The sequence below is a fragment of the Clytia hemisphaerica genome, unplaced genomic scaffold (genome assembly GCF_902728285.1).
Source record: "Clytia hemisphaerica strain Z4C2 unplaced genomic scaffold, Clytia hemisphaerica genome assembly, whole genome shotgun sequence".
Taxonomy (NCBI): Eukaryota; Metazoa; Cnidaria; class Hydrozoa; order Leptothecata; family Clytiidae; genus Clytia; species Clytia hemisphaerica.
Genome location: NW_027104356.1, coordinates 556,118 through 581,190, shown reverse-complemented (window position 1 = coordinate 581,190; position 25,073 = coordinate 556,118). Strand labels below are relative to the sequence as shown.

General features: G+C 33.9%; 1 protein-coding gene across 1 annotated transcript; it reads right to left on the bottom strand.

The window, feature by feature from the left end:
* Positions 1-1,715: 1,715 nt before the first annotated feature.
* Positions 1,716-24,565, bottom strand: LOC136818146 (RAS guanyl-releasing protein 2-A-like). The gene is made up of 16 exons (XM_067074504.1): positions 24,398-24,565; positions 23,336-23,441; positions 22,897-22,959; positions 22,475-22,609; positions 21,068-21,209; positions 20,561-20,734; positions 19,136-19,252; positions 18,717-18,814; positions 17,949-18,135; positions 17,546-17,620; positions 15,003-15,125; positions 14,550-14,665; positions 13,810-13,948; positions 2,908-3,025; positions 2,313-2,494; positions 1,716-1,993 (listed from the first exon to the last, which is right to left on the bottom strand). The coding sequence occupies exons 1-16, from the start codon at positions 24,498-24,500 to the stop codon at positions 1,823-1,825; spliced, it is 2,049 nt and encodes a 682-aa protein (XP_066930605.1). The 5' UTR covers positions 24,501-24,565; the 3' UTR covers positions 1,716-1,822.
* Between the last annotated feature and the right edge of the window lie 508 nt (positions 24,566-25,073).

Genomic DNA, 25,073 nt, shown 5'->3' with positions numbered 1-25,073 from the left:
TTATAACATTACTTAAGATTGTAAAATCTCTAATGAGGTCCTTTCCATCTGTTTCATTTTGTAAGACTTTCCGAGAGGATAAATCACTACGGTGCATCATCAACGATTACCATCAATTTATGGTAAATATTAATAGAATTTTAGGCTTAAATCGACTAGCCTATAATTCTATCCAATGCGGTGTTAGCTTTAGAGATACAGTGAAGTCTCTTCAACTCGAAAGAGCTTTATGATCCCTTCACGTAACAAAACCTTATAAATCTTACTCCATAACTGGAAATTTGTGTTCTCCGTGCGGGTTCGAGTTATGTAGATTTCACTTTACCTTTTGTAATCTCTCAAAAGCAAATGTTCAGAAACAGACTTTTTTTCGAAACCTCGTGAAACTATTTTCCACGAAAAACATTTGATCATCAAATGAGAATATAGGCTGCTGGCATCCACTTACAGAATCATTTTCCTACTCTCGGGTACCTAATAAGCGCCCCCCCCACTAAATAATTTTCAAAAATTTTCCACCCAGTACATTCTTACATTCTTACCCCAACCCCCCGCGCTTATTAATTTTTGGGAAAATGTTTCGAATAAAGTTCCCTCTTTTGCCCTAATTCTGCTGTATTAGCCTCTTTTACAAAAATTTCCGACCAGGACATTTTTATTCAAACCCCGCGCCCCGCTTACTAAGGTTTGAGATTTTTTCTAACCCCCAGTTTATTCCAACCCCTTCCCCCGGCTATTAGGTACCCAAGAGTATACTACTTGCGGTTTTGCGGGTCTGGTCTGCAATTCAGACTATTGAGTATGTATGGACTTTTAATTTCATGACAATAAGATGCAAACGCAACTCAATTTAAAGAATGGTATTCATATTGAATTCACTTTTGACGTATAAATTTGCGATATTCTACAAAAAAATAAAATTTTGACAAATATTTGGAAATTAACTAAACGAACGAATAATATTTTAAATGAAATGAATATTGAAGGATTTGATGAGATTTTTTAGAAACAAAATATACAAATAAAAATTGAAATATTCACACAAAATACGAAAGAAATAGTGACTTTTTCGTAACTTTTATGGCTGAAAAATCTCTAAATGGTTTTCTAAAGGTCATCATGTTTTCATCATGTCAGAGGATTGAGATCAGAAATTTTCATAATATCACTTTAAATATTTCTAATTTTTTTCATTGGAATATCGTTTGGAATTTTTACAAGGGGAAGGAAAATTCAACATAGACGTTATGGCAAAAACTAAATATATACAAGCAAAGTTTTCTATGTTACCTTATAAAATTTTCTAAAAGGTATTAACTGGCATTTTTAAGATAATAAATAAATACTATAAATAAAGTGTATATCATCTTAATATATAAAGAATAAAATTAAGAGCTTTCTGAAGAACGATTCAAGTCCGGAGTAACACAGAGCGGAACTGTGCTGTAGCAGAAGAAATATTGTCTTTTTTCCAAGTGAACAGTTTTAGATGTATCTATTAAAGTCCAACTCTAGAATAATGAGCTTTCGAGCTCTCTCTAAAATGTTCTATCGATTGATGGAGCTTTTTGAGTACTGTTTACAATTTCACATTTCAGTACAAAGGTCTTAAGTTATGGCAGACGAATGTCTATAGAACAGCCTTCATGTGAAAATAAGTACATTTAGCCTCTCCAAATGGGCACGCTTAGCGGAATCCTTCTTTTTTTGTCAAATGATCTAATCAGATTCAAGGATGAATATCAATGAACCAATCACGTTACTGATGCATCTCCAAACCAACCAATCAGGTTAAAGAACTGATTCTCAACTACCAATCACTTTAAAGATCCGTCTCCTTACACGTGCTCAATCGTTCCAGTTGGTCGAGCATGAATTTGACGGAGAGAGGACGAATCTGTTCTAGTTGTGATTGCAAAGATTCGACTTGTTTCTCAGCTGTGTTCAGTTTCGTTTTCAACGTCGAATTCTCTTTCTTCATTTCGATTTTTTCCTACGAAGAAAATAAAATCAATCGATTCATATTTATATTTACATTCACACAAAAATATACCAGAGCTAAGTATTCTGATTCGCTTTATGTGTGCAGCCTTTTTTGCTATACCGTGTGGAAACAATGTCAGCATAATCATACTAACTCCCTAAAAATGGCTTTCATTTTAAAGCGTGCGAACTTCGATCGATGCCCAACTCAAAAACAAGTCAAAACTTTACCATTACCTAGACCACCTAGACTTTTCACATATATACTGCCCAATATATTTTTCGGAGAATTTTGCTTTGAAAAAAGGATAAGGTAAAAGTTAACTTACGACTTCAAGTCTGGTGATTCTTTCTTTCAGTCGTTCGATGATCAACGCATCTGAGAAATCGACAGAGCTATCGGAGAATCGACTGATAGTAGTGGAATCCAATGATTCGTTGACCACAGAATCTGTGGATCCTTGCCATGAAGAATCGTGGTTCATTCGCTTCTTCAAAGACTTCTTTGGATCTGAGGAAGAAAAAAAGAAGGTTTAATTTTACTTATCAAACAAAAATAATTCTATTGGTTGATTGAAATTTGTCAGTTGGACTAGATTGGGTTTTGGCAAAAAAGAGGAAGAACGAACGTATAGCAGGATTGACTAATATGACAGAATTATTTTTGACAAACAGTTTCTTGGGAATGGACCAAGCCCTGAGAATTTTGTAATATTTTGAAAGTAAGAAAAATCTGCTGTATCTTTTCCCATGACCAAACATTTACGCTACAGTCATAAATGGAACAGACGCTTGCCGAAGGCACATAGATACAAAACGTGTTAAGCCTTGCTCTGAAAGCATGGCAATGCCCTATAAAAATAGTTGTTTTTTATAATCAAGGCATCCTTGACGATCGCGTCAAAGCGTAAAAAAATGACCAACCTCTCATAGAGAATGATCGTTGAGGTCGACATTCCATCACAACATGATTCTTGCAATCTTTGTGACAGACGATTTGACAAACTTTGCATCGGTAGCCTGATTTGCCGATACCCCATAACTGAAATATGAAAAAATAAAATTGGTCAGAAATCAGATATTATGTCAAGGACTAAATCCTCTCACAAAACCATATAAAGAAAAAAAGTAATATAAATTGATATAATTTAATGGCAAATTGGCAAAAGAAATCTTACCAGAGAGTAAGCAATGGCTTTCAAAGAATATTTCACAGATTTCGTTGTTTTCAACGAAGCAGGCGAAAGACAGTTCGTGTTTTTCAAAACCATAATTGCGTTTAAGTGTCTTTCGCTCACAAAGTGCCTCAAAGACGTTTTCTAGTGAAATGACAGCCGAAAATGAAAATGTTACTCTAATGACAAAATGTTTGTGTTTATATAGAAAGCAAAAGATTGCGGTTAACTCGCATCATTGTCTTGACAATCGGGATCTCCTTAACTATGGCGAAAGAGAGTGAGGAAAGGAGACAAGAAACAGATGAAGCTAATAGGTCGAAAAATTATGACGTCGCCGAAAACTCATTTTGCGAGAAATGAATGAACTTGTCAGCAGGGTTTAACTACCGTTATATACTACAAATTGATGTCATTTCCCGTTGGAGGTAATTTTTGACATTTTGTTTTGTGCGTTTTTATTAGCACACTTCTACGGGCTATTCATATTCTTATAGATTTCACTTTCTTATCATCATCCTTTCTTACAAATGAATTCAGAGTATATTACTACTTTAGTATTTTAAAACTCGGCGCGTGCATGCGTGAACTTTACAGAATCTAATGTCTAAGGAAGGTCTATGAGTGACTTTCCTCAAATAGTTATTTTCCTTCATGATGAGTAAAATTTCATTCATGTGTACTTAGGACTCTCAAAAGCCCTCTAAAAATGTACCATCAATAGAGAGTTCGCTGTGAGAGTTTCTCAAATTACGGAAGTTTTAGCGAAAGCTGTCTTTTAACACGAGAGGAAATTGACAGAGATACTTACTTCAAACGTTTCTTTCAATTTATCCACAATCATGTTTTTCAATATGATTCAGTTTGATTAGATTTTTAAGATCTATGTAATTTGTGTTTCGAGTTTTGTTGCTTTGAAATTAAATACGAAAGGAAAATTATAGATAAAATTCCATCATGCAGTAAGCAAGAAATTACCTACAACCTTTATCTAATTTAGGGTAATTTAACGAAAGACTAAAATGATAATAAAAATCTCCCCACAGTAAAACTCCGATAGGATTGAATTTCCCCGTTTGATTTCAAATAAACCTGTACAGTATGTACATCTCTATGCCACTATTCGTAAAAGACACGTACGTGCAAGGAACCTCAGAAAGTGAGAGCCTTGCCAACCGGCGAACAACGTAACCAGAAAATTGAAACAAAAACAAAACACACACCAAACTATCTTATCACATTCAATCTGATTAAGGAAATGAGAAACGAAAACAATGCCTTATATTCTTTTCTTATTGACACTAATTATCTTCTTTTAAATATCTCGCAATAATTAGCTCAACAACAGAATAAATATATTATAATATTGGAGCCTTTGCATAATCACCTCTAATAAGAAACAATTAAAAAATCGTGTTCAGCAACCTCTAGGTGGCACCTTATAAGACGAACTGAGAAGTTTCAAAACGTGTCTTCGCAATTAAAAAACAAATTCTTATGAGTGCGAGAGTGAGTAAATTTCATGGTTAATTAGAACTGATCCAATAGGGATTATCTTAAGCCGCTTACAATTTATTCAAAAAAGAGATCGCTCTTTGTTACTCAATATCCGCTACTCAAAGCAAAAATTTCTCCTCGACAAACTCGCCTCTCTGCGCTGACAAATCTCTAAAGCTCGGAGGACCCCTGCTGCAATTACGTTAACTTTGGCAAACTTAATACCACCTACAATTAGGCCTAATCCATACTTTCAAAGGTTCTTAAGTAGCTCGTATTCTCGCACTTCATACACCTAATTATCCGACCCCTCCTTCTAAACACTGGAAAATTAGGGATAGGCGTTCTCATTTAATTTGTACACAATCCCACCTTTTCAAAAATAGAATTCGATAAAAAAAGTCGATACCCATAACTTGATTGTCAAAGAAGAACTGTATTCAAAATACTGTATACGACAGGTACGACCAAAAACCATACGATGTTCCAATGACTTTACAAATAAGAGAGGCACTAAAGAAAGTTTTCAAGATATTGTATTTGAAATACAGTATATGACAGGTACTACCAAAAACAGTATTATGTTTCAATGACTAAACAACTTAGAGAGGCCCCCTTCATCTGCGTTTGGTTAAAATCGGTTTTATGAAAATATTTTCCTTGCCATAGAGGCATTATAATATGCATTCAGCTAAACAATACCACGCTTTCAACGAACGAATCAGAAAGCATTTCAAAATAAGCATCAGAACTGACCAATCAGAAAAATTTCGCTCCATCATCGATAAAATCTGTATTGAAAAGACTTATTGCTGAATCATTGAATCATTGAATTCAAATAAAAAATTGCCACCCATTAAAAATAATATTCAATATTTGCCAATATTTGCAAGAAAAGCAATATTAAAGTTGTTGTTGACAGCAAATATTATCATCTATAGACAAGTATTCATATGAATGTTTATATCAAAAGTGACCACTACAATTGGAGAAAACAATTCATTTGCAAACATCGTCAAATGAAACCCTTGATACACATAATAACACACAGTACCACCCATACGAGTCCCTGTCAGTCAAATCCCAACCCAAATACCTAGCCCATCAAACAAATGAATTGTAATATTGTAGGCAATCAAGCAAACCCAAATAATTTGACCACGCAACCTTTGAAATGCAAAACCCCCTAAGACAAACAGATTTTGAATGTTTTGCATATAGATTGGAAAAAGCAAATTTATTCTAAACATAGTCATACACTTTTTTTATAAGAACAAATAATATAAAAACAAAAGGCTTCGTTGGCCAAATTATTAAAAACAGGTTTAGAACATTTGAAGGCTTTGTGGGCTCTAAAACATTGCATTCTAAAAAAATCACCCAAAAATACGGACAAAGTGGTAAAATTAAGAGCGTTTCAAGAACATCTTTAAGCTAAAATTAAAAAAGTTAAAAACATCCGAAGGCCTAAGAAATTTTGGATGTTCTTACAAAAATCTTGTAGATGATGAGCTTTATAGAAAAGTCGGCGCAAAAGTTTTAGCATCCAGATCAAATATTCATTAAAATGAACCATTGGCCCCAACACTTGGGTGCGAATTAAATCTTATCAAACATTTTGTACAAGGCTGCTATTTTTGAGCCGAAATACACTTTTTATAAATACAATTTTATAAAAACAATGAGGCTCAAAATGGCAAAAAAACAAATACAATTTAAGAACAACCCTCGGCCTGGAAGGGCTGAATTTTGGGCAAATAGGGTATCAAAGCAGAAATAATCCAATTTGAGGCCAAAAGAGTTGACAAAAGAAAAACAGCCTCAAAAAAAACTTCTTGGTTCTCTTTAAAAAGGGTGTACTTCTTTTTCATTAAGAAGTTTACTCAGTAATGGCATGGGTAAGAATCCAAAGGAATTTACAATCTATAATTTCATGTCCTCAAAGAATGTTTACTGATATTACCGTACCTTACTACATCTATAGATATTGAAAAAATCATTAGATTCACAACCTATTCTTAAGGAAAAGTTGGTGCCCATCGTAAAGCAATACCTCTGAAGACCATGTAAGCGAACAATCTATCCCTCGTAAAGAAGTTATTAAAATGGTATTCATTGCTAAAATTTCTAATCTTGTTAAAGAATTTTCTTTATTTGAAAAGGTTTAGCGTAAAGGTTCAAAAGGTTATTTATATTGACAAACATTTTCTCATGTCGATTAAAATACATGCAACGGAATAATCATAACAATCCCTTAGGTAGGCGTTTTGCAAACTGCTATCATTCCTGACTAAGGAACTCAAATTCTTGGCCTACATCAAATTTTGAACTGAAAAGTATTGGACAATTCCTATAAAAAGCATCTGTAAGTTATCGCAGCGCCTTTGTGTTTCCCTGGTCTCCAAAGAATTCATATTTGATGAGGCTCCAATGGGTTTGTATTTCAATATCAATTTTTTTCAAAAGGAAAAACGTCAAACATCCATCCTTCCCTGGCTCCAGTAGAAAAAGTCCAACAAGTCCAACAAGAAACCAAAGTCGATTCAAATTATATCAACTTTGATATAGGAGCCTTAAATATTTTCAAAAAATCCATGCATCATACACCGTTATACAAAAATAAATAACTCAAAAACAAGAGTTTTATGAAGAGTTCCAAAAGAAAAATCAGAAACGGTAGCAGCGGAATTCTAATGCCAAAATATTTTTAATGTCCACTTCCTTGATATAATTCAAACAAAATATCAAACCATTAAAAATGGAGAGGGAAGTCAATGGATTTGTCGTTCATAATTTCTCAAAATGACGACGTCAATCTTTCGGTGACAAGGAAATACCTATCATGTTTTAAAACCAGTTTTTCCAACACCAAACGAAAGCCAAATAGTACCTTCGGATTTAGACCATGTTCCTAGCTTGCTTAAACCAGGAATAAGAATATAAGGCCAATAAAATGTTTTAATTCTTTACTTCCATCAAGCAACCAGCAACTTAAATTTCGTCTACTGGTTTAAAATCAAAATCAGATCTCAATATCTCAAAACTTTTAAAACTGACGGAAGTTTCACACAAACAAAAATCATTAAATAATCATGTCAATTCTGCAGACTTGGCGGCAGACAGACACACAGAGATAGTCATTATATAATTATTGGTAATTAATAAATTATGTAGTTAACCATACTGTTACATTATAATGTGGATTTAATTTGAAGAAATGAAACACTGAAGCACCCGGGCATCTTTCATTAATCCCTACATAATTGAAAGAAATTATGACATTAACCAGACTTAACTTTGACTAAAATTTTTGAAGCCTTCGGATGTTCTTAACTTTTTGAGTTTAAAGTCTTGAAGTGTTCTGAACATGTTCTTTATTCCACCATTTTGTGCGTATTTTTGTCCCCATTTTCATTAAAAATCGGGTGTTTTGGAGTCCGTCTGAAAACGTTATCAACTTGTTCTTAGTATATTGACCATCGAAGCCTTGTATGGTATGTAGTATGTTTAATAAATACTTATATAGCTTGTTCTTATAAAAACGTGTACTAGTCGCCTAGAGAAAATTGAAACGTTGCATTAATGCTCAAACAAGTCTGGAAGAAACCGACCAATCATAGAACATTAAGAGTTTAGAATGCATTTAAATTGTTTCAAATAGAACGAGTAACAAACGGACAGACAGTCATGCAGACAAAATAAATTGATTCTGTCTCTTTTGGCTTGAGATATTGATCGGCAATTAAGCCATAGAAGGAAAACAGTTAAGTGATCAGGCACCTGTCTAATATCAAACTGTCACCGATTAAAAAAAAATTGCAAATGGAGTGGTTTGACAAATGCCAAACTTGCGAATGCTCGTTAGCGTTTTTTCTTTTTATCACAAGGTACAAATGAAATGAATACACCAGAGTCTAATTCCATAATTCTGGCCCTGCTTCACTATCTTACACTACAACAATATCTATCTACACAGCAATATTTATATACTATAAAGCAATATTTTTTCATGCTTTTGTGTTTAAATCGCTCATTATTTCAACATTGGGGAAATTCCCTAAGAGTATTAGCATTAAATTCGTACAATCTGTAATCCCTGCTTTCCTGTACAAATGTCATATGAAAATGAAATACGAAACAAATTTTGGGGCCCAAGTGGCACATCCCTGTAAAGAATCAAGCTAACCAGAACGTGAAAACTGAATAAGCGGTGAATTCTTGTTGGAATTTATATCGCCAAGCCATTTCCAAATCGAGTTACACGCTTTTTTTATAAGAATACACTTTATAAGAATGTCCATGATGAAAATGGCCAAAAAATTAAGAATATGCTAAGAATATATTATCACCATCATGGCATCTTGCTACTCAAGCTAAGAATGCCGTTTCAATTATAAATTGACAATTACCCCTAAGTAAGGCTCACTTCTTTCACAAAAATTCCATTTTATGCTTGAGACGTATGTACTAAATGTTACAATCTAGTCTGAATAAAGATCCTAACCTAAGAATCCTGTAAGAGAATATTTTAGGATAATTTACCAATAAAATTAAGAATATCCATGATGAAATGGATTTACACTTTACACCATCCTTAATCTTATAAAAAGCGTGTACGACTCAGCATCAGTCATGAATTCATTTGCGTGATAGGGATTCTGTAGAATCCGTCTAAAAATTAATTTTAAACAAATCGATATAACGCGACCTTATTGGAATTTATGATTGGAAGTGCCTTTTTAATATAAAACACCGACATAAACACTTGTGGTCTGATCTTTTTGGCTGACTGGGAAATTCCCTTTGAACCACTTTTATGTGGAAAATTTCCCTAACTACCGGCAGCAAGAGTGAGACACCTGACAACAATCTTTTCCAAGCAAAGGTGATACCCTTTTTTGTTTTTATAAGGAACACGTTTATAAGGAACTCGAGGCTGAAAATGGTTCAAAAAATAAGGAATTGTTAAGGAACTGCTCAGGCTGAGAATAAGTGGATTTGAAAATAATGTACCTTATTGGGACTAATTTGACCAAATTTTGATCTTTCAAGGGGCAAAAAGTTCAAAATTTCCTATGTAGTAAAGAACTCGATAAGGAACTTTGAGACTGAAATTCTCTGTAAAAATAAGGAACTCCAGGCTCAGAGAAAAGTTAAGGTTACTTATAAAAAAAAACGTGTATAACCTTAGGCTATGTCATATCTTCCTTCGTTTATAAAAGCTTGGAGCTGTCTATTGTGTAGACTAAAATAACCTGAGATTTTTTTCCCATACTCTCACCTCAAATCGATTCTCCTGTTGACACACATACAGCAGTAAGTATTAATCAAAATGAATGAGAAAATTTGTATGTGTTTAATCCATTTCCATGTTGCGTGACAGTTTAGCACAAAATCACTTATATCACAGACCTTCAACAACTTTCTTTATAAGAAGTTTCTTTATTAGAAGAAGTCAGTTATAAGAATATTGATTTATAGTTTTCAATGTAAGCTAATGCAAAATTCAATGCAACAGTAAGATAAGATAGCAAGAGAAGAAAGAGAAACTTAAAGGGACGAGGAAGTCACTTATCAAAATAATCTAGAAAACTTTTGGGAAATCTTTACATTTTCAGCTTGCAATGTTTGAAATTCAAAAACTAAGATTAAAAAATCGTTTAACAACCAGCTGTTAAAAAAGGTTCGCCTAGACCACACTGTTAGCGACAAACCCTTTCTTTATGTAATGCTTTTTGAGGAGATGAAAGAGTTAGCGACTAGGCTACTTACATAAAAAGTTAACTCGCTATGGCGTGAGAGTGTCAGTAAGAGAAGATTATCTTGCGTAACGGTGGTTGAGAACTAGTTAACAGCTACAGAAAATCTGTACCAGAGTGTATCTCATGTTTGACACTTCGTAGTACACTCTGTAAAAAAATTCCGAATAAGCAGGGGGGTAGGAAAATTTTCTAAATTCTAATAAGCGGGGGGGGGGGGTAATTTGAAGACAGAATTTTTTAAAACTGATATCAATTTCAACAACAAAAAAGAGACTTTAACAAATAAACACGTAAAATAAGAATCAATACTAACAAAAATGAAAATTTTTAACAGGTTTAAGGTCTATCTACACTGTAATAAAATATTGAATTATTCGAATTTAATTAGCGGGGGGGGGGGGGGTCTTAATAAGAGCGGGGAGGATGGATTTTTTTCTTTTAACAATTAGCGGGGGGATACGTCTATTCGGGAGACAAGAGTACGGAGACTTCTGCGATGAAGTATGATTTATAAATAGCAACACTTTTCTTATCGTCTCCCCTCTCTCACCAAAACTCCATCGCAGCGGTCGGTTTGAAAAAACTCAAATGAGAAAAGATAATGAGTTTTGAAATAAACCGTAGATACTGAGTTTGTTTTTTTCCATCTTTCCATCTTTGTCATTTAAAAACAACCCTCTCTCTTTCTGCTCAGTAAGCTGGATACAGAACTGAACTATACACCCAATGTCTCTAAATCCCCAATGGGCAAAGACTCTCACAATGAGAGTGACGCCCCCCAAACAAATTCAACAACTAAAAAAAAAACTAACTGGGTTTGTGTACAGACAACAGAAAATGTCGAAAATGGTAGCGCGAAAACTACTCCAGAGTAAATCTCACCATCCCTCGATAAGAACAAACTATATAAGAACATAAGGCTTCGATGGCCGTCATAAAATGGTGAAAATAAGAACATTTTAAGAACATTTTTAGGTTTCAAAAATGTTGGATGTTCTTATAAAAAAACGTGTAAACCAGAATAACAATACCCAAAACCTTCCAACGATACAAGACTTGTAAAAGTTCAAAAATTGAAACAACTCTACCTATATAAGTAAAAGTAAAACCATGAATGAAAATTTGATTTTCAGAATTCGAATTCTGAATACCATTTCCTTCTTACGACAGCAACGAAGGGTGTTTTTAACGATAACCTTCTAATAAGATTACACTGTTTCGTAGCACAGCGTAGCACAGCTTCAACAGTATGACCAAGACTTAAGTACTTTTTCATCCTGCCGTGTAATCTTTAAAAAAACCGCTGCGATTGTTATTAATATGTCCGTTAGATCAGTTTAGTAGAATCACTTGCAACTCACATAATAAAAGCATCAAAACCGTTAGTTCCAGAAATTGACTATTTAAAAATTAACATTAAAAGGGGTACTGTATTACTTCCAATAAGCGCCCCGGGAGTTTATTAACTTTTCCAATCTTTAGAGGGGGGTTTTACGAGGGGGCGTTAAAAGAAGGGGGCGTTTATCAAATAATCTAGAACCGAGGTCACTTTAATAATGTAAATTGGAACCTTTTTTTCTTCTTTACATTACTATTTGAGTACAAATATGCCACATTAGGATTAAGGGGTTAGAAACGGGTCAACATCAGTTCGAATACTAAAAGATTACAATCATTTATCGTATATTCAAGTATTCCTTCATATTATACTTACTTTACAGCTACTTGTTTCAAATAAACGCCCGCCCTCCTAGAGGGAAGGCATTTACTTGAGGGGGCGTTTCAAAGAAGGGGGCGTTTATTCAAAGTAATACGGTATTGTATTGACTAATTTTTTCACTAACCTAGGCTGGGAAATAACTATTGATGTCAGCTTATGAGGAGAGAACCAAGAAACTCTTCAATGACCCCCATTGAAAATCTAAAAAAAATGATAATAAATCCCCTTGGAAAATCAAAGATTTGACCCCTGCAAAGGTTCATCGATGTTGTGAAACAGTTTCTAGCAAAATTTGAAGAGTTTGAAAGTGAAAATTGCAAGATGTAAAAAAACGCTCAGATTATCCATATAAACATACAGCAGAAACCATGTTGAAAATTAGCTTAATCTCAATCTACAGCGAGTTACAAGTAATAAAGCAGCCATCTTTAAGAAACAGTTCATTCATTCTCTACACACTAATAAACTGCTGAAAAAGCACACAGTAGGAGTGTTAATCAATCCAAATACGTATAAAAGCAGACTTTATAACGATCTCCATCGTAGAGCAACTTTAATCTCTGCAACATAACCATTTTCTGACAAAACGGAAGTTAGTCTTAATTGTTAGCGGAAAGAGTAATGTGGATTTTCATGTTCAGCGGTCAAAAGGGAGAAAAATTGAATCTATAAACTGCATTATTAGCTCTGCTTTACTAAGAAATTAAATTCTTTCCAAATATGGCTTTAATAACACCGAAAGTATATAAATGCTATATCGAAATTATTTCTGTGGGAATCTTTGGCGTTCGATCGACACTGCCTGTTTTTTTAGCTATACACATAGCAATATCTCAATGACCAAAAGGAAAAGGTCCATCTTTAACCGTGAAAAACTTCACTTTTAAAATAACAAAAACCAACAAAAACAAAACAACAAACATCCAACCAACAAAAAACAAAACATTATCCGCCCAATTTTCGAATTTCTCGAGACTTTAGATCGTAAGACATCGATAAGAGATTTGTAAAGGAAGGATGTGTTTGTTATCAGGAAATTGTTTGACAAGCAGTATCTCATGAAATTGCATACTTTTTATGGTTAAATATACGTTGGACTTCATTTTAATTAGCTTGGAAATGTCCCTTTGACGTCAGTTAAAAATCGTGTTTTACACAATTCCTAGATTGCAATAATGTGAGTAAGATATTAAAATTACACAGTGTATAATTGGGTTTTTTGAATAACAGATTCATGGTTAGTCACTAGTCAGCGCAAGAATGTATTTTCTTCAGTGTATACGACTTTATTATAATTATTTTAGGTGATTAAAAAGCTTGTTAGCATGACCAAAATATGTATACATAAAACCAAAAGAGCTTTCTTGTAATAATTCGGGCTATAAACACAACCAAATTTATTTCCTGAAGCCGATGCTTACTCTCTGTTTGGTCTCTAAGGCGGAGGAAAATTTATACGCAAGTCATGACTACGTTTTTTCGTTTTCTTTTGCTGAGTTTTACATGAATTTCGCGAAACTTATCGTCAGAATCTTTGCCATTTACCTTGACACAAATAAATTTCAATAGGTCTCTTGTTTAACTCGCACTCACTGTGGAAGGTAAATTTGTTCGTTCGAGTTACGGAAGGATCGAGTTATGGAATAAAATTATAGAAAGAAAAGAGACTTACAAACCCCATACAATAGACACAATACGTCGGCGAGTAAAAAGCATGCTCCTGGAATTCGTGTAAAAACTCTTTCGTCATTTCTTGCGAGTTTGCATTCATGAAATAATTCACCATCTCTTGCCGACTAATGTCACCATCACTGAGACGAAAAAAGGTGGAAATAAGTTCAATAACGGTCAGCAAGTTTACTCGGTTCTATTCAAAAATATGGGATTCGTGTTAAATAATGGAGCGTGTCGTGTGGGGCATTACCTATTTGAAAAACGGTAAAACTGGAAGGTATTTCCTCTATCCTAAAGTCGCCGATTGGTCAAGAACATAATAGAAACATGTGACAGGCAATAAGATCTTCTTCCATAGAGCAATCCAAAGGTAACGATAAGCAAGAAAAAGGTAAGTTTTGAGATTCTATTTCATTCTCGTACAGAGCAAGAGTTGAAATGGGCTTTTCCAGAAAAAAAATTGAATATGGGGGTGGAGGATATAACATTTTTTGGAAATTACCCCGTACATTATGACTTTTAACCCCCCGGACAGCAGGTCTAACCCCCCCCCCCGGACAAGCATTAGTTGACCCCATGGACAATCAAAATTACTCTCAAACAGAGCAAAATTACCCCCAAACAGAGCAAGTTTTTAATTTTTCACTACCCCCCGGACACTTTATCCTCCACCCCCATGTACGGACATTTTCTGGAAGAGCCCGATAATAACATTTTAGTTCGAAAGCTCCTTCTTACCAATTAACATCAAGAACAGCAAAATTATCAATGAATGGGAAATTGGTGGCAAGTTGGTCAAATTCTTCCTTGTTTATCGACCCATTTTTATCGACGTCGTACGTCTTGAAAACCGCCTGAAATGAAACGAAAGACACTTGTCAATACTTGAAAGTCAAAGTTCCAACCCAAAGTAATTAAGGAAGGTTTGCTAGTCAGTTTTCAGAGATATGCCCATAGTAAAGTGTTACCGTTTTGGCACGGTTTAGAACACTTTTGGGTTGGGATCAAAAAAGGGGTCACGTATCCCGATCACGTTACTTCAGCGTTACATGTTGAGGGACTCTGTTTCGGCGTTTTGGCGCCGGTTGTTCAAGTATTTTATATAGATGTAAAGAAAACTTGGAGCAATTAGTAGACTTTGAAGAACATAATAATGCAATCAGTTCATTGGAATGAAATAGTGAACCATACCTCTACCATGTTCAAGATATATTTTTCAACAGTAGCACGATCTGGTGTCTCTGGAGTGATCCCTGCAGCCCAATCTGCAAAGTCTGGTCGCTCCAGTCCCGGTGAAATACTCGTTGATTGTTTCTGATGAAAAGGAAAGAAAAATATTTTTGTTCGGTTACGCATTATCTCGATAATTAATGGAGAAATTGGTTATCTTTGTAAAGACATCAATCTTTTTTTGATAAGGAATGCAAATACCAATTTTATTTTCTAAGACCCATAAAAAGTTTATCAAGAAACATTTGTATGAGGGAACTCAGGTAAAATCCCAGCTAGAAAAAATTACAAAATGCCATAAAATCCTGTCTAAAATAACAAAATAACAATGAATGAAAATTTCTCAAAACCATGACCAAGCTAAGGAACTTTCAAAACTAATTTATCAGTACAGCCTGCCACGATTCTTTCGAAAGTATGAGATTTCAATTTCACGAGAAGGAAGTTGATCGACATGTGATTTCTCAGTCATCTAACTTATAGATTAAACTCTTTCGTTCAAACCTAAAGCCGTAAAACAAACTCTCACACATTTTTTAATCCGAATCTAAACGAGTTTTGTGAAGGAAAATCTTTAAATTCAACTCTTTCCTACTCAGTCAGATAAATCCAGAAGTTTTAAATTTCAGTCTTTTTAACTCGAGTAAAAGGATTCTATAATTATTACTAAAAATGTGATTGATTTTATATTGGTTAACGAGTCTCCAGTTGAAACAGCTGAAGCCAGTCGAGCGCCATTATGTCTTTCAGTATGTGAAATAACCCAGTTAATATGTTCCGACATGAAAGAAGATGAGATTTGAAGGAAAAACTAACGATTGACAATCATACTGCTATATTTACCTTCAATTTGATACGGCGAGTGTAATTTTGAGTTTCGAAAAATTGAAAAACCTTTTGATAATGCATTCTGATTTATTAAGAGTTTATATCAATGAAATCAATAAAATTCACTGCACACTGCCAGCTATGCAAGCAACTTTTTGTACAAACTACCCTCTTCTAACAATTCACTTCATAATGGCCCAAAAAAGCTCGATAAACACTTCTTAAATGACCTTCTAATAGTCTCCTAAACGAGCAACCTCCCTTGTTTTGATGAGCAAGTAATTACTTTTTGGTGAACCAAACTCTAATGGCCATCTAATGAACCTTAATAAAGAGCATTGTGGGTTACAAAGAATCCGTTTCAAAGCTGTATCCAGGATCGATGTAAACATAACACAAATGCTCATTTCTATTTAGGTTTAGGTTTTTCTGTACACTCAACTAACTTTTGTTTAGTTACACGTTTTTTTTTATTAGAACCCAGTTTATAAGAACATTTAGGCTGAAATTGGTCGAGAAATTTTAGGAACATCGTAAGAACATGCCTGTTTGGAAAAATATGACAAGAAACTACAATTTTCTCCTCTTTTCAAGCGGTTTTAACCGAACTTAGGGATGGAGAACATTTTAGGCTGAAAATTGCACATCAAGGCTCAGTCAAATTTCAGATGTTCTAATAAAAAAACGTGTACTCCTCTATTGCTTCGAATTCAATTCTACCTCCCACCTATAAAGGGACTCTGCCTGTTGAGAACAAAGACTGGAATGGAATGGACTGCAAAGTTAATATCTGTTTAACAAGTGATACTTTTATAGACCTACCTGGTTATGCATTTAACACTATATATATAATTGATATCTACGTGAGCGTGACCATTAAAAAATCATTCAAAACACAAATAGTGACGATCTATTATTATGATTATTATTTAAAATTAGTTGTTTGTTTCTTATAAGAAAAACGTTTGGAAACCAAAATTTCATGCTCTTGAAATATTTTTTTATATTCAAGACTTCGTGAGCAAAAAAACATCTATCTCATCAAAAAATTCAGAAATCTGGCTAAGAACATTAATGTATGCTTATTAATAGTGATTCTTATAGATAAATATGCGTTTTTTGAGCTGAAAAATTCTTTTTTTACAAAAATCTGCTTGAGCCATCATTTATCTACTTTCATGCAAAAAATCAGAAAAAAACAATGATCCAATAATTCACAAAGTCCAAAAAACCCTTTTTTTAGCCGTTTTTTAGCTGAAATTTACCCAAAAAATTTTTTCCCAAAAATCGAGCTCCGTCACATTCGAGGGTTTATAGTTATGCATCTTTGTGCAAAAATCATAAAGAATAAAAGAGCCAATCTCGAGAATGGTAATACCTAAGTAATTGATAAAATAATATCGAATTTGCCCAGTTTTTCTATAAAAACACGCCAAGCAACCAAAATTTCATGTCTAAACACACATATTCATAAGTAAGCCCTCGATGAAGTATGATTTATAAATAGCAACACTTCTCTCATCGTCTCCCCTCTCTCACTAACACTCTATCGCAGCGGTCGGTTTGAAAAATCTCAAATAAGAAAAGACAATGACAACTCAGACCCTCTATGGCAATGAAATTTGAAATTAGTTGTAGAAACTGGGTTAAAAAGTGCGTAGACATCGGAAACTTACATGCGTAGATCTTGGTTCACGTTGGGCGGATAGCTCGTATAAATCATCTTCCGAATACCGTGACTTCAACGAAAGCTACGATGTTAAAGCAGGTTAGCATCAATCAAAAATACAGTTCTATATAGTTGATACTGTAGAGTAGATTTTAAGCAAATCATGGAATCGTCCAAGTTTAAAGGTAGCCTTTATGGGAGTCCCTTTAAGAGACTTGATGATGACACCAAAATATCTTATTGAATCATGTTTAAAGGGCTATGATAACACGTAACTCTGATTTTGAAAACTTCTGAAACACTTCTTTTTTAAATTTATAATTAGCGCTCACATACAATAATTTTGCAATTTGTCAGACTAGTAGATATAAAAAAACACATATTTTCAAAAAACAACCGTTAATACATACCCTCATGATATTAGATAATTCTTTATCCGGAACGACATCGGGTGATGTATCCCGTAATCCGGTCACTTTATTCAGAATATCAGACACTTGCACCATTTTGTGAAAATTTATCAACTTAACGTCATTGTGTTCCACGTGATCTTTGATGGCTGTTTCCAAGGCAACAAGATCCTTCATGATGACACCTGATTGGTTGAAAATAAAAGACTGGTGACTAGTGGACGTTCGATTTTTATGTTTTTGATGACGAACGTGTTTTAAAGCAAAAAGATTTAACAAATACATTTCCAAAAATATCTCTCCGCTTGTGTACTTGAATTTACTATCAAGCTTGAAGTTGTCAAAGAAAAAATAAAAACACCGAAAATAATATTATTATAATTACACATAAAAAATAATGGTCGAATCTCAAAGGAATCAGTATGTAATTACTACTAAGGTAATGCCAGAAAAATAGCAACATTGAATAGCTTACCTCTGTAAACGAGGAACGGCGCATGAAAGGAGAAAAAGAAAAATATTACAAAATTGTAATAAATGCAGATGGTATTTTTCAGATCACCAAAACCTTATAATAATCCAAAAAAAATTATATTCCTTGTAAAACAGTGTAAGAGATTCAAAGTTCCAAACATATGAAAAGTTACACCAAGTTTAAGGATGGGACTATATAAAGGCTGTTGACAATAGTGTTGTTAACCATTTTGAAACCTAATTTTAAAACCTTTAATGAGAAGTCGAATCAAGAACGAAGAATGAAGAGCTTACAATATAGGCATAACATATCCATCAACTTCAGCTACTTGGTTTCTGTATTTCGTATAATTGTGATTGGATGACAGCAATTCATTTGTTTCTTTAATGAACTGAAAAATGCGAATCACGAAATCCTTATTTTGTTACGAGACTACCAGTGGTTAAATAAAGCTTTTATATAACAAACTCTATTCCTCACAGACAAAATCAGGGACTTCTGCCACAATTTCTGAACAGAATTTGAATCTATAACCTACCTACACAAACCTTCTATTATTCTCACAGATGCCCTAACCATACATCTGAAAAGTTTCTTCCACATTTTCTAGAGACTTAGTGAAAATCGGCTATTTGCTTCTTCCGACCATTGGATATATAGTGTGACTGGGACATTCCTACTGGGAAGGATAAAGTTACACAAGATACCCTACCAATTTATCAGCATTCGACAACAATTCTTTCGTTTTCTGTAGCCTCGTTAGAGCGCTATGACCCAGTCCTCCAATAACTGCTAGCAGAGTATTGTAATCGTTCAGTTCGACGAAATACTGAAAAAAACGAGAAATGAAAAAAACGTGAAAACGGGCACTTCGTTTTTTCAGATCTTACGAAGGACTTTGCCGGGCATTTTTAAACGATTGGGTGGCTTAGTGCCAATCTGAATACGTGCTGTGCAATATCCTCTGGATAACATTTTAAGTCAAATTTCGATAAAAAACGACGCTCTCTAATTCGATATTCAAAAAGAATTGGATTTTCATCGAATAAGGGAATGTATCGAATAGAAGATCGTCGTTTATGAGAGTTGTTAGTGGCTTTCAATGTTATCGAACAATGAAGCGTTTTGAATAGTAGAACGTCGAATTAGAGAATTTTCTATTTTTCAAAAACTGATCGTCGCTAAAATAAGGGAGACAGGAAAATTACAAATATGACAACCGATTTGAGATGTCTTTTCCACTAACAAATCAAAATACGAATTACACAATGGGTGAAGTTGAAAGTCAGATCGGTGACGCCATTAAATGTGAAGTGTTGTTTTCGTATCTGTAAGTTTGTCGTGACCTCTGCTCTATTCACACGGTATGTTTATGTTATGGATTGCGAAAAAAAGCGCAAAATATTATGTGGGTGAAAAATTACATGGAAAGTGACATTCTTTAGCTATGAATCATAATCGAAGTTGGTCAAAATTTTAGGGACCGAAAAAAGAAACCCATACATGTTTTTCTTTTTATAAGCATAACGCTTATAAGCATATGAAGGCTCAGATTTGCAGGATTCCTAAACATAACATAAGCATATATGTCAGCCTGAGATATTTTTCCAGTTGCCATTTTCATTTGTTTAAAAAGGTTTGGTAGAGGTCAAGTAAGAAAAAAGACTTTCTACGGTTCCCCACATTCCACTGCTCCCAAAAACTGAACAAATGTTTACAAAATTTCTGAGTTTTCACTAAAAACTTGGCGAATGAGGTGAATCATAAGCATGATTCATAAGCATATAATAAGCATAACCTATGTCTGGATGCTTTGAGAACTTAAAAGCATACACGAGCCTGATCAAGGGGCATACACTTGCTTATAAAAAGAAAAACATGTACGGCAACAATAATAAACCTAAGATTTGTGATCCGAGTATTTATACGTACCAATCTGAAGTTAAATCACTAAAACGTGGTGATTCCCCTGAATATTTATAACAATTATTGGTAAGATTTCGAGATTTCAAGGTATTTCTTAGCACATAATTTCGAACAGCTCTGAGCAGCTGAAAATATGGAAATCCAGTTTTCCGATTTTAGCAGGTCGGGGATTTGTGATACTGTATGGTTAGATAGTATTTAAAACTCGTACCTTAGACATTTCAATGAATTTGGAGATGGATTTAGCGCGATCGGACGCCGATTCCCGATTCAAGATCATTGCTACAACATATTTGGAAATGTCATTGAACAAAATGATTTGGTCTTTCAGTGAAGGCGTTTCCTTCGTTTTTGCTGATTTCCCATACTTCATCCATTCGTAGACCTGAAGGAAAAAGTAAACATTTTCATGTGAAAGGGAAAAATCCAATAGCACGTCATTCGACAGACGAGGTATCTCTTAGATAGCTAGACTGATGAACGTACAAACGGGAAATATGACTTTGGACTTTCAAAAAAGCATTTTCAATTGATTGAAAAAAATCCAATCGCACGTTTTGCGAAAGGGTCTTCCCTTAAAAAGACTTTTATTTTGAAACTGCATTTAATAAAGACTTGATATTTGAAGGAGGTTATTCCTGCAAACAAAACCGGTATATCTTAAACTTTCCCTTCCAAAACCACAACAAAACATCATAGATATTTTTAAAATCCTTACAGGCACTTTTTTGACACCTTTCCAACATAGGTGGACCATTTGCTTTGCTATATCTTTGGTAGGGAGTTCATCAAAATTCAAAGAAGGTCGTCTCATGTCTGCATTGAGGTAAGGAGGCTTGCCAGCTTTCCGACGACGGTGCCTGGAGAGGATAAGTGGGTATGTTTTGATATAGAAATCAGAACGAAAGTTCAAATGATAGAAGCTACAGTATCTTTTATTAAGCTATTATTTGTATTTGATTTTAAATTTATAAGGATGTAATGCTAGTAAAACACAGGATGCAGAAAGATTTCTGTATGAGCTTCTTTCTTAGGTATAAAAATCTAAAGAGGGAGTTCTCGTGCAATGAAATTTCAGTTGTTTTTCCAATGTTCCCTGAATAAGTTAATAAGTTGATTAAGAACCGATAATAAACTGCATTTTTAAGTAATATCTTTTTTCCACAAGCCATTAAAAATGCTATTTGAGACTAATTTAATTACAAATTTTATATCGTTGGGTTGTCAAGACGATATCCCATTTTTGTAAGATAGTAGTTTCTTTCTTGTTTCTACTTTATCTAGACGAATCATACTGTGATGTGAGATTATCAAAAGTAGCATCCAGCTAAATCTTTAAGAAATACACCCTCTACTGTTTGACCATTGATGCTTTTTTGAAATTGCATGCTTTTAAGAAAGTTTTTACTAACTTTCACCCAACTTCCATCCATAGTATTTTCAAGGTCTCCTTACGCGAAGTGTCTCATTTTAAATGCTTATTAATGGAGAATAAAGATTACAGCCTACACGTTCAGCGTAAGAACAAACTATATAAGAACATAAGGCTTCGATGGCCAAAATGTTAAAACCAAGTTAAGAACATTTTTAATGCGTTGTAGACTCAAAAACACCCTATTTCTTAGGAAAATGGTAAAAAATACTCATAAAATGGTCAAAATAACAACATGTTAAGAACATTTTTAGGCTTAAAACTTCAAAAGCTAAGAACATCCGAAGGCTTCATTAAAGTTTTGGATATTCTTATTAAAAAAACGTTTAAAATGGAAAATAAAGATTTCAGCACAATATATCTTAAAATAGTTGTTAATCTGTGTTGAGTTTTAAAGTCTTATAGTCTGCACCAAAGTTGATCCTTGATTAGTCTGGCAATGTATGATCGTCTGTTAAATCTAAACTAGTCTGATAGATTGAATTCAAGAAGGGATTAGGGATTAGAGGGACTCGGACTAGACACATCCAATATCGATTCCAAAAAATTAGAAAGATTCTTATATAGCATGATATTATCGCTCATTGAAATAGAAAATATCCAAATTCTAAGTAAAATTGGAGATTATAAAGTGTGAGTGGGGATGGTTGGGTTCATAGACTATTTCTCATAAGAAATAATGAGACCACCTACCATTCTTCAAGGGTCAATTCCACAGGGATTGTTCCATTACTTTGACGTGAAAGAATTTTACTATTCAACGTGTTTAAAATGTTCAAAGCATTCTCGTTCTTGTCAAAATCACATCCAAAGTGGTTTAACCAGTACCTGCATTGAATAGAATCAAAATAAGTTTTAAAACTCAATTTTGGTACCCGAATTTGAACAAATAAGATAGTACGGGATAGTATTGGACCAGACTTTGAGATCCGTAGCATCTTTCCTTGAATGCAACCGCATATGTGATTAGCTCGAAAGTAGAAAGGATTTTAAGAGGGAGCCCGCGAATTAGACCTGGCAAAAGTTTTCATGGCTAAAAAAATGACGTTGTAGGCAAAAATAAAAAAAATCAAAGCAAAATTCATATCTTGTTACAAATTGAGTAATTTCTTTACCTTACGGCATCTTCAATTTGAACTAAGCCATGGTTGTCGCCTGTCTTTGAAATATTTTCATATCTGAAAAATATTGAAAGAGATGATTATTATTCAAATAAGTGTCGTAATGCATGAAGTTTCCTAGGAAACTAAGTTTCTCATACCTTAAAGGGGGAATTTAGTCGGATAAAATTTAAATCAACAAAGACTTTGTCACTGATGAGAAAATCTTTGCCGCAACACTCCCTTGAAGTTGACCAGAAAGTTCCGGGGAAAATTTTGTAGCTTGCTTAAAAATATCAATTTCACCGACCAACTATTCCTCCCCTCTTTATGGTATATGTAGAAAGGAAGGGAGGAGCTTTGTCTTGTATGTAGGGTTGGACGATTTACTACATATCAAAGACCTATAGGCATTCTTATTGCTGTTCACCATCCTTCAAAACATTTAACGAACCTGTCAATGAAATGGCGAAGAAGTTCATGTGTTGTTAGGTACCAATGATAAGTGTGGAAGAAAACGTAAACAAATCGTTCACTTTCAAATGTTCGATGTTCTTCATCTAGAAAAATGGATAAAAATATTTTGGAAATAGTGTTTTTGATTGTACTTTTCTTATGAACGCCCATTCAGGAATGGATTTTTCTAATCATTGATACAGAAGAAGTCCTCCCTTTAGTTGGTCTCTTCAATTTACAAGAACATTTTCGCAGAAAAAGCTAAAAAATGTTAGGGGTAAAAACCAATTATAAAACAGTCAAAGGTTCTATAATTTGTCATGACAAGCCATTAACGAGAACATTAGTGTACCACAATTTATGTAATCAAACTTTCGAAAAAAAAGAACATGTGCGTTTGTAGGTGTTGTGAAAGCTCTTCAAAACTTTTGGAAAATGGAAGCGTAGTCATAACCCTTCTCTTGTCTTTTATAAGGAAATGGAACAAGAAAGAAAAGTGAGTTGCCAAAACTTCCACCTCCTACAAAAGAAACTACAGAATGATAACCAATGGAAAGAAAACAATGCCATTTTAAACTTCAGGGGGGATCTCATTTTTTGATATTCAAACTGAAAACCAAAATTTAGTTTATATACAGACCAAAACTTTTATTTATAACAGAAAACATTTATATGAAATGCAATTAGCATGACGACCTCAGCTTAGCATTAATGCAAAAAGTAAAGCAGTTTAACGTTGGTTCTAAGCCAAGATTAAAATTCAATACAAAACTAAAATTATGATAATACTTTTGGCTTAGCAAGGTTTTAAATATTCATTTGCAAAGTTATTTTTGCAGACTGAAAAGCTTCAAGTACATAAAAAAAAAAAAAATCCAACCCTTATTAGCATAATGGGTAGGATCTAAAAACAGAACCCAAGAAAAAACCTGGGTATTCAAGCTTTATTAAAAGTTCATTTTCAATCTTGACTTGTGAAAGCTTGGCATGGCTCGAACAAGATTTTAATATATACTGTTTTCAAATTTCTTGCCGGACAAAAGAACGGAACAAATCTTACCAAAATTTCTTAGTGTCAGATCTACTAATTGGTCAATGGAAGCAGCCTTGATGGAAACGCCATGAAAAGGCTCCTCTTCATATAAAATAGTATCTGCCTCCATGACTGCCGAACAAACTTTTTGCTAAAATATTAACTTCTTTTTATTGTCTTTTCAATTCATTTCCTAAAAACATAAAGTAAAAGGATTGAAATTCATAGCAGAAACAAGCGATACTTTTATGGACCTACCTGCTTATGTATTTAACACATATTATAATTGATATCTACGTGAGCGTGACCATTAAGACGAATTATTAAATTTTGTCGTTCGTTTTTATCATTGATTGTCCCCCGTGCCCATCGGGGTGGTATTAAGGGAGGGGGTTGGAAGGAAGAGACTATCTCATCTAAAATATGAGTAATTTGGTTAGGAACATATTGATCTAAGCTTATAAATAGTGATTCTTATGGATAAAGATTCCTTTATTGAGTCAAAAATATTTTTTTGCGAAATTCTGCTTCAGCTATCTTTTACCAATGATTTTACCCTACTTTCATGCAAAAAGTCAGAATAAATCAATAATCCAATTTTAAAAAAGTCTAAAACCCCCGCTACCATAAGGTAGGTTGAATTATATGTGATACTCTATAAAAACCACAACAAAAATGGTGAATATTTAGCTTCATAACAATA